The sequence below is a fragment of the Numida meleagris genome, chromosome 3 (assembly GCF_002078875.1).
Source record: "Numida meleagris isolate 19003 breed g44 Domestic line chromosome 3, NumMel1.0, whole genome shotgun sequence".
NCBI classification, from domain to species: domain Eukaryota; kingdom Metazoa; phylum Chordata; class Aves; order Galliformes; family Numididae; genus Numida; species Numida meleagris.
Genome location: NC_034411.1, coordinates 106569211 through 106586034, shown reverse-complemented (window position 1 = coordinate 106586034; position 16824 = coordinate 106569211). Strand labels below are relative to the sequence as shown.

Genomic DNA, 16824 nt, shown 5'->3' with positions numbered 1-16824 from the left:
TGGACATCTGGCCTTGAGATTTTCTACAGCTTTGTCTTCAGCAATCACACCTTTTTCTTTCTCTTTCTTGTAATTCTGTGGTAAGAAAAAGGTGCATCCTTTTATCCTTTAACAAAATCTTTGAGATGACCAATACCGTGCTTCTTCTCACGGGTCGCCTGACAGGGACCATCTCCCTGCCTCATCGGTTAATTGTCAGGTAGATGAAGCAGAATTTAACTAGACATTTTATAGAATGATTGTGCTGAAGGGGTTAAAAATATTTTCCTTTATATTCTTGTTTTCAGTGTGCTCGTTGTGTCTTGGGTCGCTTCATGTTACACCAGCTCTGCGAGCTGACGCCCTCCAGACTTCTTCCATGGCAGCTTGCCTCTTTAGGAGTGGAGCTGTCAGTGAGGAATTTAGCATCAAATCTCATAAAATTGATTAATCTATTCACAAGGAAGCCGTGGCAGTCTTTTCAAACAAGCTCTGTAATGCGCTCTTTTGTTTTGGTAAGCACAAAATTCTCTCCAGCAGATAAAATGTCATCGTTTTGGAGACAACTGGAAGAGTTTTCCTGACTCTTGAGTTTTGTGAGTGCACGGAGCTGTGTCAGAGGAAGGTCAGGTGGGGGTTAGGGAAAGGTTCTGCCCCAGAGGATGGTGGACATGGAGCAGCTCCCCAAGGCAGCGGGCACAGCCCCAGTGCCAGAGCTCAGGGAGCACTGGGATACCGTTCTCAGCCATAGGGTTTGGGTGGTGCTGTGTGGAGCCAGGGATTGGACTTGGTGGTCCTTGTGTGGGTCCCTTCCAACTCGGGGTGTTCTGTGATTCTAACAAGCCCTACAGAGAGCTTAGGAGAAGCAGGCCAGAGAAGGGAGGTGGGAAGCAAAGCTCTCCATGGGGGAGCAGCCAGCTGTCGGCACTGATTCTTGTCACTGAGTGCCAGAAGCACCTGCAAGTCACTGCTGGTGGGGATGGCAGGAGGAAAGAGGAGTCCAACACATTTGACTGAAAGTAGGGCAGATACGATTCAACAAAATACAGCAAGAACAAAAGGAAGGGGGAGAAAAAGACATTTCTGCTGGTGCAGTGGCCGCCTGTTAGCTTTCTTCAGAGCGTGGTCCCAAGGTTCATCATTAGATCTGAGGTGCAGCCTCCAACACATTTGGCTTCATGGCATTTCCGTCCTTGTTAATCACAATCATTAAGGTTGGGAAAGACCTCTCAGATCACCAACCCCAATCCCAGCCCACCCCACTGTGCCCACTGACCACGTCCCTCAGTGCCGCATCCCCACGGTTCTTGAACACCTTCAGGGACGGTGACCCCACCACCTCCCTGGGCAGCTTGTGCCACTCTTTCAGAGAGGAAATGTTTCTTAATGGCTCTGTTTGATACTGAATCACTGTACAGTGTCTTTATTTCTGTCTGATCCACCAGCACTCCTGGCTTTGCTGAAGCTCCTCTCCAAAGCACACCTTAACACCCCATGGGCTTCCCCCATTGGGTGGCTACAGAAGGATGCAGGAGGAAATAACAGCATTTTTTGCTGGCTTCCAGCTGCAATTGGCCCAGCATAAAGACAGGCGTGCTAGGCATCAATTGCTGGATTTCAAGGAGGAATTTTGGTTTGTATCGCTGCAGCATGAATGCTGATTAAGCACACTTTGTGCTCCAGAGGATTGAGTGGCTTGGCAGTTGTCTGGGAGCTGCTCTTTGACTCAATTCCCTCCCCAAAACACGTGCTTCTGATGACGGTCACCGGCATGGCTTGACTCTTACCCTGCCCCGTGCTCTGGTTTTAGCAACTTTAAGCATATAACAAGGAAGAGCCTCATGCAAATCTGCACATCTTGAATAGAAGGAACCTGTATTCCCTGCTGAGTAGGACAACATCACACAGCTGCGCTGCTGCTTGCAGTGCCCTTGTAACCCAGGCGGGCTCACGGCGATTTTTATGGAGCTGCATGTGCATGTGCTTCTACCGCAGTTTAATTGGAGTTACATGAGAACCCGATGTATTTGCACGTTCTGCCAAATACTTCATTCTCCCCGTAGAGAAACTTGTGTAATTGCAAAGTGTAATTCACGAACGTAATATGAAACTTAGTGTGTAATGTTGTGTGACTACGAGGGAATTAGTGTTATTTTTTCCTTTCAGAAGCTGTATAAATTAACCTACTTTTCCTGTCAGCTACTGGGAGAAAAGGTTACGGTTCTTGCAGTTAGGTTTTGTGCCTTATCTCTGCTGTAAACATTGCCAAGTGATCCTTGCTGGCTTTGAGGCACCAGCAGCTCCACGAGGAAGAGCGCTCAAGGATGGCAACTAAATTGCATATCTATTTCTGTTCCTCCGAGGCGGGGTTCGCATCGCGTTGTGTTTGCAGCGTATTTCCATCGTTAGTGCAAAGCAATTGCAGAAATATTTTGCTCTTTATATCGGAAGAGCAGGATTCCTAACTGCTTCGGAGTGAAGTGGGTCCGTTCCCAGAGCCATGGGGACGGAGCTGCATGTTTTGCCCAAGGTCCTTTAGCACGTGGTGGCAGAAGCAGAGCCCTGGGACGGAGTCCTGCAGGATTTGCCTACTGAGCAGCTCGTGGGGGACTCAGTGGACCCACGAGGGTGAGTTTGGAGGAAGGGAGCAAAAGGCTGAAGCGACCAGAGTGATCCAACAGGGATCCACCATTACCATTGTGCACGCCTAACCTCGACTCGCCTTCTCAAAGGGTTTCTTCCATTACTGCTGCTGCTCTCTGACGCTCTGCGTTCACCTGTGTAACCTTGCTGCCAGCCTCACTGCCTTCAAAAGTTGTCACCGCGCGCGATGCAGCCCTGGGGGAGCGCAGGGGGAAAGCAGATCTGGCTGCTGCCCCTGTGCTGCCCCGGCAGTGTTTGGGATAGCTCCAACAACATAGCTGCAGAGAGGAGAGCCTGCTGATCTGCTCTGGTGCTCTGGGATGCAAAGCAGGACGGAAACTGCTGGAAAAAATGAGGCTGTTGCAAGAAAAGCAGCTGTTGGTGCTGTCAGTGCTCATCCCCAAATGAAAAATAGTTGAAATTGGAGTTGGACAGCGCTTAAGTCCAGATTTTAGAGAGTGATGTAAGCCCTGCAGCATCCGGCATCGCTGGGGTCTTCTTTGCTATAAATCTAGAAAGGAAGACACTTGGTATTTATGTGACATTAAGCCCCGATTTTGCTTCTGGGTTGCACAAAGGCTGGGATAACAATGCAAACTTGCATAAACAACATGTTGTTGTTTTTCTGCTGTGACTCGGGCTAATTCGAACCAGAGTTTCCATTTATCGTCCTGCACTCGCAGGCTGGGAAGCAGAGGGCAGGCACACACACACAAAGGCGTTTGGGACCGGTGTGAGCAGCCCTGCAGCTCTGCCATCCCTTGTATGGCCATTCCTCACAGCCACGTGTTTGGTGCCTCCGGTCTGGGTTCTGTGCATAGAGAAAGACATGGATGCAAACACTCCCTGCCCTTATAAAAAGTCCCTCCCCAGCTTTCCTGTAGGCCCCTTCAGGTACTGGCAGGCTGCTATAAGGTCTCGTTGGAACATTCTCTTCTCCAGGCCGCAGAGCCCCAGCTCTCTCAGCCTGTCCTCGTAGGGGAGGTGCTCCAGCCCTCTGATCATCCTCAACTCAGCTGGTGCAGAATCATCATGAGCCATAGAGATCTGCACTGAACATAGTTTCCGGGTGCCCATCTTACCTCACATGTAGGCATCTGTCTCCTAAATAGCTTAATCTTCCACTGGCTTATTGTTCTGCTGGAATGGGGTTGGGCTTTTTCTCCAGGGTCTTGGCAAGAGACAAATGGAGAGGGAATGAGCCGCAGCCAAGTTTGGGTCTGTACTGGGCACCCAACCCTTCAGATGGAGCCAAGGGCTCCGCATCAAGGCCAGCCTTGGTGGCAGCATTCCCTCCTGCTCAGCCCTGAGGACACAGTGAGGTCCTCCTAAGCACCTGGAGACAGAGCTGAGGTCAAGCAGTGGGGGCACTGGGCTGTCCTGTCTGCGGGTTTGGGTATCCCATGGCAGTGTGGCTCCTGTGCCAGTCCTAGCGGGTTATTCCAGAAAGATGGGGGATGCTGCTGAGGCTCGGTTAGTGAGAACTGAGCTTTTCCAGCCATTAATAGCGAAGCAAAGCACACATCATGCTGTTTGGACAAAGCAATGTGAGAAGTCTGTTCTTGATAACATTGTCATGCACATTTCTCTTAGAAACTTTTGTTGGGCTGTCATTTCAAATGGTAATGTTTGGTGAGTGCTTCTGCTCGTTCCTATTATTTTGTTGTTTATGTCAGGCACTTTTTTGTCCTTAAATGTAGCTATGATCACTCATCATCTCTTGAGTCAGCAACGGGAATCATCTTCTTGAGTTCCTCACTACAAGAAAGATGTCGAGGAGCGTGTGCAGAGAAGGGCAGCGAAGCTGTGAGGGGTCTGGAGTGCAAGTGTTATGGGGAGAGGCTGAGGGCACTGGGATGGGTCAGTCTGGAGCAGAGGAGCTCAGGGGAGAGCTCATCGCTCTCTACAGCTCCTGAAAGGAGGTTGTGGTGAGGTGGGGGTCGGCCTCTGCTCCTGGATAACAGCAGTAGGATGGCTTCGAGTTGCATGAGGGAAGGTTCAGGTTGGGTATCAGGAAACCTTTCTTCTCCAAAAGAGCAGTGCTGCAGTGGCACAGGCTGCCCAGGGAGGTGGTGGGGTCATCATCCCTGGAGGTGTTCCAGATCCATGGGGATGTGGCATTGAGGGATGTGGTCAGTGGGCACGGTGGGATGGGTTGATTTGGACTTGGTGATCTGAGAGGTCCTTTGAAACCTGAACAGTTCTGTGATTCTGAGCAGCCCCCTCCTGCAGAACGCTCGCTAGAACCTCTAGGACAAGGAGGCTTAGCAGGAAGCTCTGAGCCAACACACCAAGTTGCTGATAATTATCCAGCATTGCAGTGCTCCGGAAATGAATGTGGAGAGATCACATGGGAGGCAGCATCTGCCAAAGGCGTTGCTGGAGCTGCTGGGCTCTTGGCTGGGGGCAGCAGCAATGGGGACAACAGCATGGAGTGGTGAGCACTTTGCTGGTTTGCTATGGTTTTTGGAATGGAGCAGAGGGAAAAGCAAAGTTGTCATGTTTTCATCTTTTCCCCTGTGACTGGCTTTGTTTTGGCTCTTAGTTTGCTTCCTGGTTATGCTGGTGAACAATCTGACAGCAACTTGAAAGGTTAATCCTGGGAAGGTTGGACAAGCGGCCGAAGCTGCTGGGCAATCATTTACTCATTGCTGCAGACCTCCTGCAAGTCCTCCACGACCCAGAGCTGCTCCCTGGCTCTGGAAGGACAGTGGGATTCTTACCAGCTTACCTTCAGGTTTGGAGTTCATTTTTGTTTTTCTTTGCCCTCTGTTTGCAGCGGTGTCACTTGGCATGCCATGGGGGACAGAGATGATGGGCCAGAAGTGGGATGCAGCAGCACTGGGAGCCCACATGCTGCGCTGGCCCTGCCCCACGAATGTGCCATCTAATTAAGACAGACAACAGATGGCGACGACAAACAGATGTGGGTGAGCACCAGGTAACAAGGAGATGATTGCAATTAGCGTAATAAGCAGCACATCGCTTACCTCATGTCTGTTGTATTTTAGCTGAGGTGGGTTTTAAAGAGAGCTTGGGAAAATAACAGAGTGGCGTTGTGGATTTCCAGAGGCCTCCTCAGGCATCAAATATTGATTTCCCACAGCTGGATTATTCATCTTCGTAGTGCTAAGGCAGAGCCCTTTCCCACTTTTTCCCATTCATTTGTAAAGCAAATTGGCTGCTGGAATTATCCCCGGGCTAAGGGCGAACGGCCGCTGTGGGTCTGTGAGTTGCAAACACAATATAGATGATCAGCGTGTTAAAATTCACAATGTCTCAGCCCGTTGGGCCGTCGCCTCTTTAAGGATGATGCTCAGTCTTCTTGATTTATACACCTCTTTCCCTTCTTTTCCTGTTTTCTGGGTGTCAGACACACAGACAGCAAGCACTTGTTGAACTTGGAGCTGACGTTCAGCAGGCTTGTGCTCTCCGCCTTGAGGAATTCACTTTGCTGTGTGTGTTTGGGCTTGTTACCGTATGCAGAATTACCTTCTGCTCGTAGGTTCCGTTTCGCTGATTGTATGGCTCGTGATATCTTTCCAAAGCAAAATATTCCTTGTGGGTAGAAGAACGAGCAATGGAGAAGCCTGAACTGGGAGAGTGAAGCTCGTAGGGTGGGTACGGAGAATTTTCTAAGTGTTCAGAATTAAAACGAGGAGAAGGACAGGCACAGCAGGAGATGCTGGAAGGACCTGGGGCCATCATCCCACGAGCTCTGCTCCTTTGTAATGCAAACAGCGCTGCAGAACCTTCCTGGAAGGGCTTCGGACACACGAGTGTGCCCTGTGCCCGCAGGCCAAACCAGCAGGTGGGTGCGGACGCGCTCGTGCGCTTGCTGGGGAATTGAGACCGTGGGCTTTCGCTCCACCGCGTCCCCGAGCTGACAGCTTTTATTAGCCTGCTGCCTCGGCAGAGCCGGCGATAATGAAGATTTCTGCACGTCCCACTTAGCTGGCGGGAGGCGAAGCGAGCAGCAGCCCCGCAGGCACCGAGGGCACAGGGCCGCGGACGCCGGGTCTGTACGTGGGGACATGGGAGCGCGATGCTCTGCCCCCAGCCTGACGTGCTCCCAGTTGTTGGAGGGCCGTGAGTGTAAATCCTCATCCATCAGCTCCCTCCGATGTGGCCCTAATGACTGCAGAGATGAGGGGCCAATGCAGCGTTGCTGAAACCCTCCCGGTGACCTTCAGCGCGTTTCGTTGAGCCGTGAGTCAAAATGCTGAAGCCTTTGAGTTCTGGCCGAGTGAACTGGTTTCAGGTGGTGAGTTTTGTCCCTCCCTGTCTGGATCCCTGCATGGAAATGGGGGCTGCTGGGTCCCCTCTGTAGTGGGGACCCGGGGGATGCAGGCTGGCATCCCTGGAGGCTTCAAGCACTGCACCAACGTCATTACCGTAGTAATAATTATTATAATAATAAGAGAAGGGCTGATCACTGGGTGTCAAGAGGGGGTGTTCAGGCTGGGATGAGCAATGGAAGAGAAGACAAGCCCCGCTGCTCACGTTTCCTGTTAAGGCGTTCTGCGGTGGCAAGGTGAACTCACCACCGGCACAAACAGCCACGATTCCTCCAGGAAGAGAAAACAACTCGGATCTCCCGCTGCTGGTTTTCATTTCCACCTTCCTCCCAGCACCGCTTTGCTCACTTTCTGCCAGAAACCCAGGCTCTTTCTCATTCAGACTGCTCTTTGCAGGTAGGGATCGATGTCCCGGAGCCAAAGGCTCCATCTGGCAGCGTCTCCGAGGGAGGCAGGAGGAGACGGGCAGGGAAATTGGGGTAAGGTACCGAGAAAAGAGGATTTAGTTGGAAGGCAGACACGTCTGCTGGACTGGTGACATATGGACACAGGGATTTTTTTTCCAACCCCCAAAGAGCGTTGCACAAAACAGATGTGACATTTGTTTTTGACAACTTCAGCAGCCGAAAAAGCGGCGTTGACTCAGGCTGTAAGTCCCTCTCCCTTATCGTTATTATTACTATTGCTGGGGAGGAGCTCAGAAAAAAAAAGTTTAAGAAAAGAAACCCCAAAGCCCAAACGAACACCAAGTGCAGTGGGTTAGCGAGTGACTCGCAGCATCGCTGGCGCAATCATTTCTCCTGTCATCTACAGGAGTCTTTTGTTTTTTTGCATTAAGGTTAGCAGCTGGTGATGAACTTGTGAGGGCAGCAATAGAGATGTATCCTTGTGACGTTCTGAGTATGCTCTTAATTACCTCTAATTGAGACTGCGTGTGCACAGATGGGTTATATTGTGCTGATAAATGGGTGTAATGCGAGGGACTTTTCCACCATTGCAGTTTTCATGAAAGCAGCCCACAGATTGTGCCTCTCTCCCATAGACGTTAGCAGGACTTTGTAAGCAGTTTTCTGGGTCAAATTCATCCAAAATGTGGAAAACACATTTTAGCAATAGGTAGTTCTGTTAGGATTAAGCATTCAGTGGCCAGCTCTGTGTGGTCCACTGCTTTTGTGGACAAATGGCAGTCAGTGTTATTATGAGAGCAGGAGCACTCACGAGCATGACACCCTCGGCAATTCACACGTTTTCTTTTCCATTATTTTTGATTTTCCATTATTTTTGATAATATGCAAATTGCGTTCGTGTCACAATCCCTACGGTCGTGTTGAAATATTGATGCAGGCCTGGGCCAGAGCCTCTGTGTGGAGTTGTTGAAGGAGAGGGTTGGGATCAGAGGTGGTGTCATCTGCATGGCTGTGGGCCATAGGGCCATTGGATATTACCAAGAAGTCATTGCAATATGTATAGAAGTATACTTATAGAGGAACCGTGGGGATGTGGCACTGAGGGACATGGTCACTGGGCATGGTGGGGATGGGTTGGGGTTGGACTTGGGATCTTGGAGGTCTTTTCCGACCTGAATGATTCCGTGATTCCGGTGTTTGACCGCAGGGACAGCCATGGAGCGATTGCTTTACAGGGTATGTTTGCATCAAGGAGAGCTCATACGAAGCTTGGAAACTACTGCCCCGCTCCTCCCAGATGAACTAATTAGCTTGTTTTCATCACTGCTGCGCTGCTCTTTAGCTGTGTCTGTTTGCTTTCCTAAGCGAGCAGAATATTAACATTTTTACAAGAAGCTGGTGTTTAGAAACCAGGTTTGCTGTGAAAATGCCCCAGTGCGGTCTCTCTGGGAGCACAACCCTTGCCCTTGTCCAGCAGGGCTCAGCTCGCCTATTTTTAGAGCAGATTGCATTTTTGGCCTGTTCATCCTGGCAAGTTTTGCTATAAAATAAACGACTTTTACAATAAAAAGAAACATTGAACGTATTACATCAAGGGCTTAACGCAAGCCAAGGATTTCAGCTGTGGCTGCAATGTTGTCCTTAATTCCCCTCGCTGGGGCATCTGGTGGCTCCGGCCAAGGTCGTGGTCTCACAGCAGAGCATCGTGGTTGGGTGGTCACCTTTACCTGCCCCATCCCCCGTCCTACAGAACGCTTGTTATTTTAATTTGGCTGCTGATAACGCGAGATCAGGGCCTGGAGTAGCGGTGTGAGTTATTAGGACTCACTGTTGCAGTGGGAGCATATTAAATTTTTAATGTCAATATTGGGTTTTCTTGACCTGAGCATGGAGATGGATACTTGGGGTGGTCCAGAGCATTCCTGCTGGAGCAAGCATCGGCTGAATAAAACGGGTTGGTGTTCTGGGCTGTGGAATAGTCTTGTAGGGTTTGTTTTACAGCGATCAGACAGTGCTTTAGTGCTTGTTAAAATTCCAGCTTTTAGAGAGCAATGGAAGAAGTGAAGGGAACTGAGTTTAATAACTCGGTCCCTTCGCTCCCTGCCCACACAACAAAGTTCTTGTCTGGGGTCCCGTCACTTTGTTCCCCAGGCATTGTGTCTTCTCACATTGCTAGACGCTTGTAAAAATGCGAAAATGAATGAAGAATGTGGAGGGCGGCAGTATCTAGTATTGAATTATTGCAATTACTGGAAAAATCACTGAACAACTTAAGGAAAGGAAGTGAAGCAATGTGTCATGGCTGATTCCTTCATAGAGCAGCAGTGTCCCTTGGTTTGATGTCTTCTGGAAGTTTTAAACCTGTAGAGACAGATTTAATCCCATCTGGGCTTGGCTGCATTCTTGGCTCTCTGGCAAAACCCCTTCAACACAGCTCAAGGTGAAGGATACAGAAAAAAAGAGCCTTAATTGACTTCCTTGCCCTTGTTGTGCTTATGTAGTATTTCATTCAGTTAAATAAAAAATACATAGTTCGTAATTAATGAATGAGCATGTGGGTGATGAAGCACTGGTGCAGGCTGATGATGTGGGTGCCCCATCACTGCAGTGCCCAAGGCCAGGCTGCATGGGGCTTTGGGCAGCCTGGTCTATGGGAGGTATCCCTGCCCACGGCATGATTTGGAGATGTATGTGCTTTAAGGTCCTTTCTAACCCAAATCACTCTGGGATTCTATGAAAAAAAATGTTTGCCTGTAAACAAAACATTGGAGCAGACCCTTTGAAAGCCAAGAAGACAAAATCTGGGGGGCTGCAGGAAAGAGCTCAGGCTGTGATGTAATGGAGATGGTGTTTATGGTGAGGGCTTGCTTGGCCAAATGGTGGCCAAGGGACACCAAAAGGAAGGTAATGTGATCAGTCCTTGTTTTCTCTTCACACCTTTTCCTCCACAAACTGCCCAAACGAGGCATAAATTCAACAAGAATGCCTCGCGTTGGGTTGGTCACCTCCTGGAGGCGGCTTGCTTCGTGTTTCCCGGCACTGTCACGTCGAACCTACCCTGGCTGCAGAACCCTCGTCCTGACCTCGTGTCTCTTCATTTCCAGGTGCAAAGTAGGTCAACATGAGTGGCCTTGGGGACAGCTCGACAGACCCCGCCAACCCCGACTCGCGGAAGAGGAAAGGCTCGCCCTGCGATACGGCCCAGAGGTACGTGTGCCGCGCCGCGTCCGTCCCCTGCCCCGGCTACTTTGTCATTCCGACGGCGTCGTTCGATCCCGTCTGCTTGAGCAGATGGAGCCGGGTTTCAGCCACTTGTAAACGTTCACACTTCCCACCAGAACTTCGCTTTGCTTTTATCAGTGGCTGTGGTGGAAGATGGAGCATGATGGAAACGCAGCTCCCCATCTGCTCCGCTTGTTGTTAGGTGGCAAACGATGATTAGAGGCTTGTTATCCAAGTTAATGTATTGATTTTAGAAATTGAGAGCGCTCAGTCAAGTGGAGGAGCATTGAGAAAGTTTTTCAGGGTAAATTTGGGGCAGGTACTTCTGTAAAGGGGTCTGCAGGTCATCCCGAGCCTTCCACCTCTTCATGCCAGATTCCCAAGAAATGCATCTTTTGTCACATTCAGAAACTGCGCTGGAGATCCTCTTGCTTCTGTCTGAAATATTTTCACTTGCTTGCTAAAGCAGAGCGCTTCAAAACTCAGCTCACTGCAAAACGTTGCACCTTTCACTTGTGAGCGAGCCTTCACATGGCCAACTGGTTTAAGATGGACACGTCTTAGATCTCCTGCTCACAGGCTCTCTGTGAATCCTGTGCACCTCTTCCTGTTGCAGTACTGTTGCTTAGTAAGGATGGATTTCCAGCGCTGCAGCCTGGGATGCTGCTTTGCACAGAATATTGATGTGCTGAGCAAACTCTGGGTGTATTTTCTGTCAATTACAGCTTGTGCATGGCACAGTAGACAATAAGTGCAAAGGCTACAGTGTTCCGGTAGCATAAGGGAGAGAGATACTAAGTGGTTGCTTGAGAATTTCTGTTTCTTGCAGTTCTTGGTTGTCACAGGAGCTCACACACCTTCTCACAAAGCCTTTGTAGCTCATGGCTTACCCATGCCATTAAATGAGAAATAGTCACAGGACACAATTGGATAGCACTTGTGGCGGGTAGCTGCCTTGCTCCTAACAAATGCTTCACTCATCACATGAGATATCTCCCCTTTCTGGCTGTCATTTCAGACCTGTTTGAGTCAGAGCTCTGCATCACCCCTCATCCTCACCCCGGGATGAAGGCTCTGTGCCTTGTGTCCATGCAACTCAGCCATGGGGATATCTCTTGGGTTTGGCTTTCTAACCAGTGAGCACCCTGAGAACAGACACCAGAAATGTTCTAGCTCCGCAGGGTGAGGAGCAAACCAATCGTAGAGATGGTGGGTGAAGGATTCTCCATCCTTGCCGCTGCACAACGATTTTTGACGTGGTCCTGAGAGCATTTTCAGAACCTGAAGCCATCAGACACCTGTGAGCAAGCCTGAGGAGTCCTCTCCAAGGCTGCCCTTCCCTCTCTGCAGGGGAGCAGAGCTCTGGCTCCCAGCGAGGGGAGACCTCCCCCTCCCCAAGTCCCGCAGACTGCCCCGATCCCATCGGAGCCAAGTGAACTTCCGAGCGCCTCTGTTAAAACCGGGAAGGTTTGGCTTGCTTTTGGTGATACTTCAGAGTCATAAAGAACAGCCCGCTGCTGTAATATTCTCATGATGCCTTTATGTAAGGAAAATTGGCCAATTCTCCCTCCTACAATTCGAAAGTTGCCACAGCAACAGCGACATTATGGCTTTTCATGAAATGAGCTCACCCACAACAGAAGGATTTAAAAAAAATAAAATAATAATAATAAAAAAAAAATATGTTTCCCTGCTATTTCTTTTCGGTTCGCAAGGCGAGCTAGGGATTCATTTGACCTTAACTCAGAGCCTCGCTCAGCTCCCGTGAGAAGCATTTGCCTGCCCATTGCCAGGTAGAGCCAGGTGCCGTGACTCACCGCCGGCACGTGGCCCCGGCCCCGCGGCTGGCTCGCTCTGCTCATGCCATCACTTGGTTGCTCGCAGTTCTTTTTGCTTTCGCTTCTGCCACTCGGCTGAGGAATTCTTTCCTTGGCACCTTGCCTCCCTCCTCTTCTTGGTGATTTCTCCCCACAAAAAAAGCAGTGGTCTCTTCGTAGCACATTCCTTCGAGCGGCTGCTGGGTGTCAGTGGGAGCGGTGCTTTCGGTATGTGTGGTCTATCCCACTTCTCATAGAATCACAGAGTTGGAAGGGACCCTTAAAAGCCATCTGGTCCCACTCCCTGCAGTGCACAGGGACACCCACAGCTCCATCAGGTCCTCAGAGCCCCATCCAGCCTGACCTTGGGTGTCTGCAGGGATGGGGCACCCACCACCTCTCTGGGCAACCTGTGCCAGTGCCTCTCTGCACTACTGCTTCTGCATGGGTTGGAAATCCAGCCTGCCCCAAGGCCTTGGAGCTCTTCTGTCTGCGTGGGAGCCCTTGGCAGCTGCCAGATGAGGAACTGAGGGCTCCCGAGCTGGCAGCCCACTGCTGCAGAACTCGCAATGCCTCCCATGGAAGGTCTTCACCGTGGACTTCCTGCAGCTTGTGTCCTCCTCCCCCCACAGCTGGCTTTGTCTTGTGTCCAGTATTTCTCTTCTTTCTCTTTCGATGCTGCTGCTCTGCTGCGTGTATGGGCTGCCAGCCACTCTGGGCCCAATGGGAGGAGGAGGCGATGGGTGGCCCAGTGTGCCTCTGCATTTGGATCTGGTCCCTGCAGTGCTACGTAAATACCATCAGATATTTCGGTGCAAGAATCAGCACAAGCAGCAGCACAATACCCAAGAGACAGAGCCTGCCTGTCAGGATATTGAGCTAATAACGTGGTTGGAGTGAAGGAAGAATAAAGAAACATCCACGTAGCCTGCTTGAGGAGCTCCTTGGAGGGGGGCTGGTATTGTCTCACCCAGTTTGGTTGGATGGGATTAGCCAGAGTTACCAGGGTGTGTAGAAGGTCTTGTTGCTGTGCACTTGCTACATGCCCCTGTTGGCAGAGAAACCAAAGCAGACCTCTTTGTGAAGCATCCAGCTGCCCACAGAGCTTGTTTCATGCTGCAGTGCAATCTCGGATGGGATGCAGCTTCCCTGTGTCAGTGAGCTTTTGACCCAGGTTGTGTAGCAGTGTTCTCTCACAACGCTCCATGTCTCCCTCCTTGGGGCAGTGGGGCTTTGGAGGACCTGCCCTGCCATGTGGAAACCCTGCTCGATCTTGCTTGCAGAATATTGGCTGGAATCATCCCATCGTGCCGCGTAACGTCAGCTTCTCGGTGTAATTTTGAGGATTTTTCAGGCAGTACTTTATAAGATAGTATCTTTCACATAGTGTGTCCTGCAGAGCTTACAAGGAAGATTAGATGGCTTATTGCAAAAAAAAAAAAAATCTGATAAATTGCATTTGTAGGCAGTATAGAGCCGTGTTGGGCATTTTGAGCTGTCCCCGTTTCATCCCATAGCTGATGCAGAGGAAGCTGTGTTTGAGAAGACGTATCTCTGTCTCTCCCATATGTACAGTTTGTTTTGATGACTTTGATGCCTTCAAAGTCATAGGCAAAGGAAAATGTTGCAGTGTCCAGGGCAGCTTTAATGATGGCTGTGTTCTAGCTCATAAATAATTTGTCCTCAGTTCTCAGAAATTAGAAATAGTTGATGGGAGAGTGTTGGACTTTCTGCATTAGCATTGAGCTGAAATGAAAGCTATTCCTAGCCGGGAAAAAGTTGATCTCGTGAATATTTTTCACTTTGCCCTTGATTCCCATTTTCACTTTGGTGAACTGTGGTGGATGTTATTGCTTTAGGTGTGAATTTAGGATTTAACGCTGTAACAGCTGGAAGAATGGCTTTGGTAAAACTATTTTTGAGAGGAAAATGTGAGTCCTGGCTGTTGCAGGTTGGTTTGGGATGGGAGTGTCTGGGTAGCCCCGTTAGTCATACAGTCATAGAATCATTTGAGTTGGAAGGGACCCTTACAGGCCATCCCTGCAATGAACAGGGACACCCACAGCTCCATCAGTGCTCACAGTCCCGTCCAGCCTGACCTGGGGTGTCTCCAAGGATGAGGAGCACACCACGTCTCTGGGCAAATCTTCCTTGATGTTAATTTTAGCTATTTTTATACGCATGAATGTAGACAAAGGCCTGAATGAACTCCCCATTGTTTTGAAGTTGCCCACATTATAATCTGGCCATGACTCTAGCCAATACTTGTATTTTTAGGGCCTTCTTTAGTGTAGGTGTGGCTAGTCTGAGCAGTGGGAAGAATCATTAGCATGGTATTTCATTGATGTATTTTCTGTAACAGCAATGAAAAGCGGCGGCGGGAGCAGGAGAACAAATATTTGGAGGAGCTGGCGGAGCTGCTGTCTGCAAACATCGGCGACATCGACACTCTGAGTGTCAAACCAGACAAATGCAAGATCCTGAAGAAGACGGTTGATCAGATCCAGCAGATGAAGAGGTTGGAGCAAGGTAAGGCGGCAGCCTTGGTTTGTCTGGAAGCTTGGGTGGCTCCTCCCGGTGCCTTGTGGACACTAAATTGCAGCGAATAATCATGGCTTAGAAGCTGTTCCATTTGCTACTGTTGTCCTTCTCCTGCTTTATGAAAGCCTTAATGTGAGAAAGTGCTCTTCTGGTTGGTAATGCCCATTTTGCGTTGCTGACTGCGAGGTGGCACCTTGCTCACGGGTTCTGTTTTGGCCTGGAGTTGTTCCTTAGATGAGAATGAGAATAAACAGAAGTGCTTGTGAAGCTTTCAGGATTGGGCCCATTAAGTACTTATCAGCAATGCTGTTATTAGCTGTGTACAGAAAACCCGTTTTATAGCTGGGTAAGATGAAGGGCATGCTGTGCAAGATTTCATGAAGAACCATTTACCCTTGTCAGATCTGTTTCCCTGCCAACAAAATAGATTAGAGGGGCATTAATCCACCTGGTGCTGCTGGACACGGGCACTGCAAGGAGAAGAGATGCACGGGAGGCCATATAAAGGTAAAAATTCACCTCGAGTGTGAACTTGGAGACCGAAATACGCAGGTCCAAAGGGCTGGAGGAAAAGAGGCGAGGTGTGTTAAGGTGTGTACATGTCAAGGAGCAGGGTTTGTCCTGGTCCTTGCAGCCTTGACATTGCTCTCTGAGCCCGTCTCCGGCCCGCCCTGTGGGGTGGCCATGGTGGTACATGAGTGTGATGTCCTTTTTGCACAAGGTGAACAGCACTCAGCGCATATTAGCTCTAAGAGAGCATCAGCAGTCAGATGGGGCCTCTGCCAAAGCTGCTGCTGCATGCTCCAAGCACGGTGGTGTGCCTGGTACCAGCTGCTAAAGCTATCCAAAACCCTACAGCTGAGCTCTGGGTGTGCATGTACAGCAACTCACTCCATCATTTAGGCATCAGTGCAGGTTCCCCACTTTGCTTTTATCATAGGCCTCTGAGCCTGCATTCCTACCAGGAGGAAACGAATGGTTGCAAAGCATTAGGCTCATATTATGTGCTCTTCCCGCAGAAACGAGGCAACAGCTTTTATAGAATCACAGAATCATTCAGGTTGGAAAAGATCTCTCAGATCCCCAAGCCCAACCCCAGCCGAGCCCACCGTGCCCACTGACCATGTCCCTCAGTGCCACATCCCCACGGGTCTGGAGCACCCCCAGGGACAGTGACCCCACCACCTCCCTGGGCAGCCTGTGCCACTGCAGCACCGCTCTTTCTGACAAGAGATTTTTCCTGATATCCAGCCTGAAATTCACGTTGGGGCTGAACACTGAGAGGAGTTTGGTAGTGGGTGAGGACTCAGTGGTTCCTGCTCGCTGCCACTTCACCGTTCATTAGTTTTCTTGACATTGCACAGCAGGGCTGAACATTAACTAGGACAAGCACTACTTAAAAATATTGTTCCTTGAGCTTTGCTCTGTATTGCAGGCTTATCTAGCGCTGCATGAAATTACCAAAGAAGAAAAACTTCACCTGTATTTGTTCTTCGCAATTTATTGCAGGAATGTTTCACACAGGGAGGTAGGAGAAATATTGCTAAATGTAAGGACATTTGTCCTGTGGTCAAAGCAGCACGTGGCAGTGCTCCCTGCGGTGCTGTGGTAGGAAGTTAGGAAGCCCACACACTCGTGGGCATTGTTTCACATCCAGGAAAGCCCCGAGTTTGGGGTTGCAGCAATGTGACACAATGCTCTTCAGACACCCCAACATATGACATTGACTCACAGAATCGTGGAGGTTGGAAAAGACCTCTGAGATCAGCAAGTCCAAGCCCAACCCATCCCACCATGCCCACTGACCACATACCTCAGTGCCACATCTCCATGTTCCTTGAACACCTCCAGGGACGGTGACCCCACCACCTCCCTGGGCAGCCCGTGCCACTGCAGCACCTCTCTCTGAGAAGAAAT

The 16824-nt window shown here is 49.9% G+C and overlaps 1 protein-coding gene across 4 annotated transcripts in view; it reads left to right on the top strand.

The window, feature by feature from the left end:
* The window catches only part of NCOA1 (nuclear receptor coactivator 1), a 153313-nt gene that overhangs the window by 87208 nt on the left and 49281 nt on the right, over positions 1 to 16824 (top strand). For all 4 annotated transcript variants that reach the window (XM_021389582.1, XM_021389583.1, XM_021389585.1 and 1 more), the window contains exons 3-4: positions 10432 to 10534; positions 14729 to 14895. In XM_021389582.1, the coding sequence (XP_021245257.1) occupies positions 10449 to 10534; positions 14729 to 14895 (253 nt within the window). In that variant the 5' untranslated portion in view covers positions 10432 to 10448. The remainder of the gene's footprint in view (positions 1 to 10431; positions 10535 to 14728; positions 14896 to 16824) is intronic.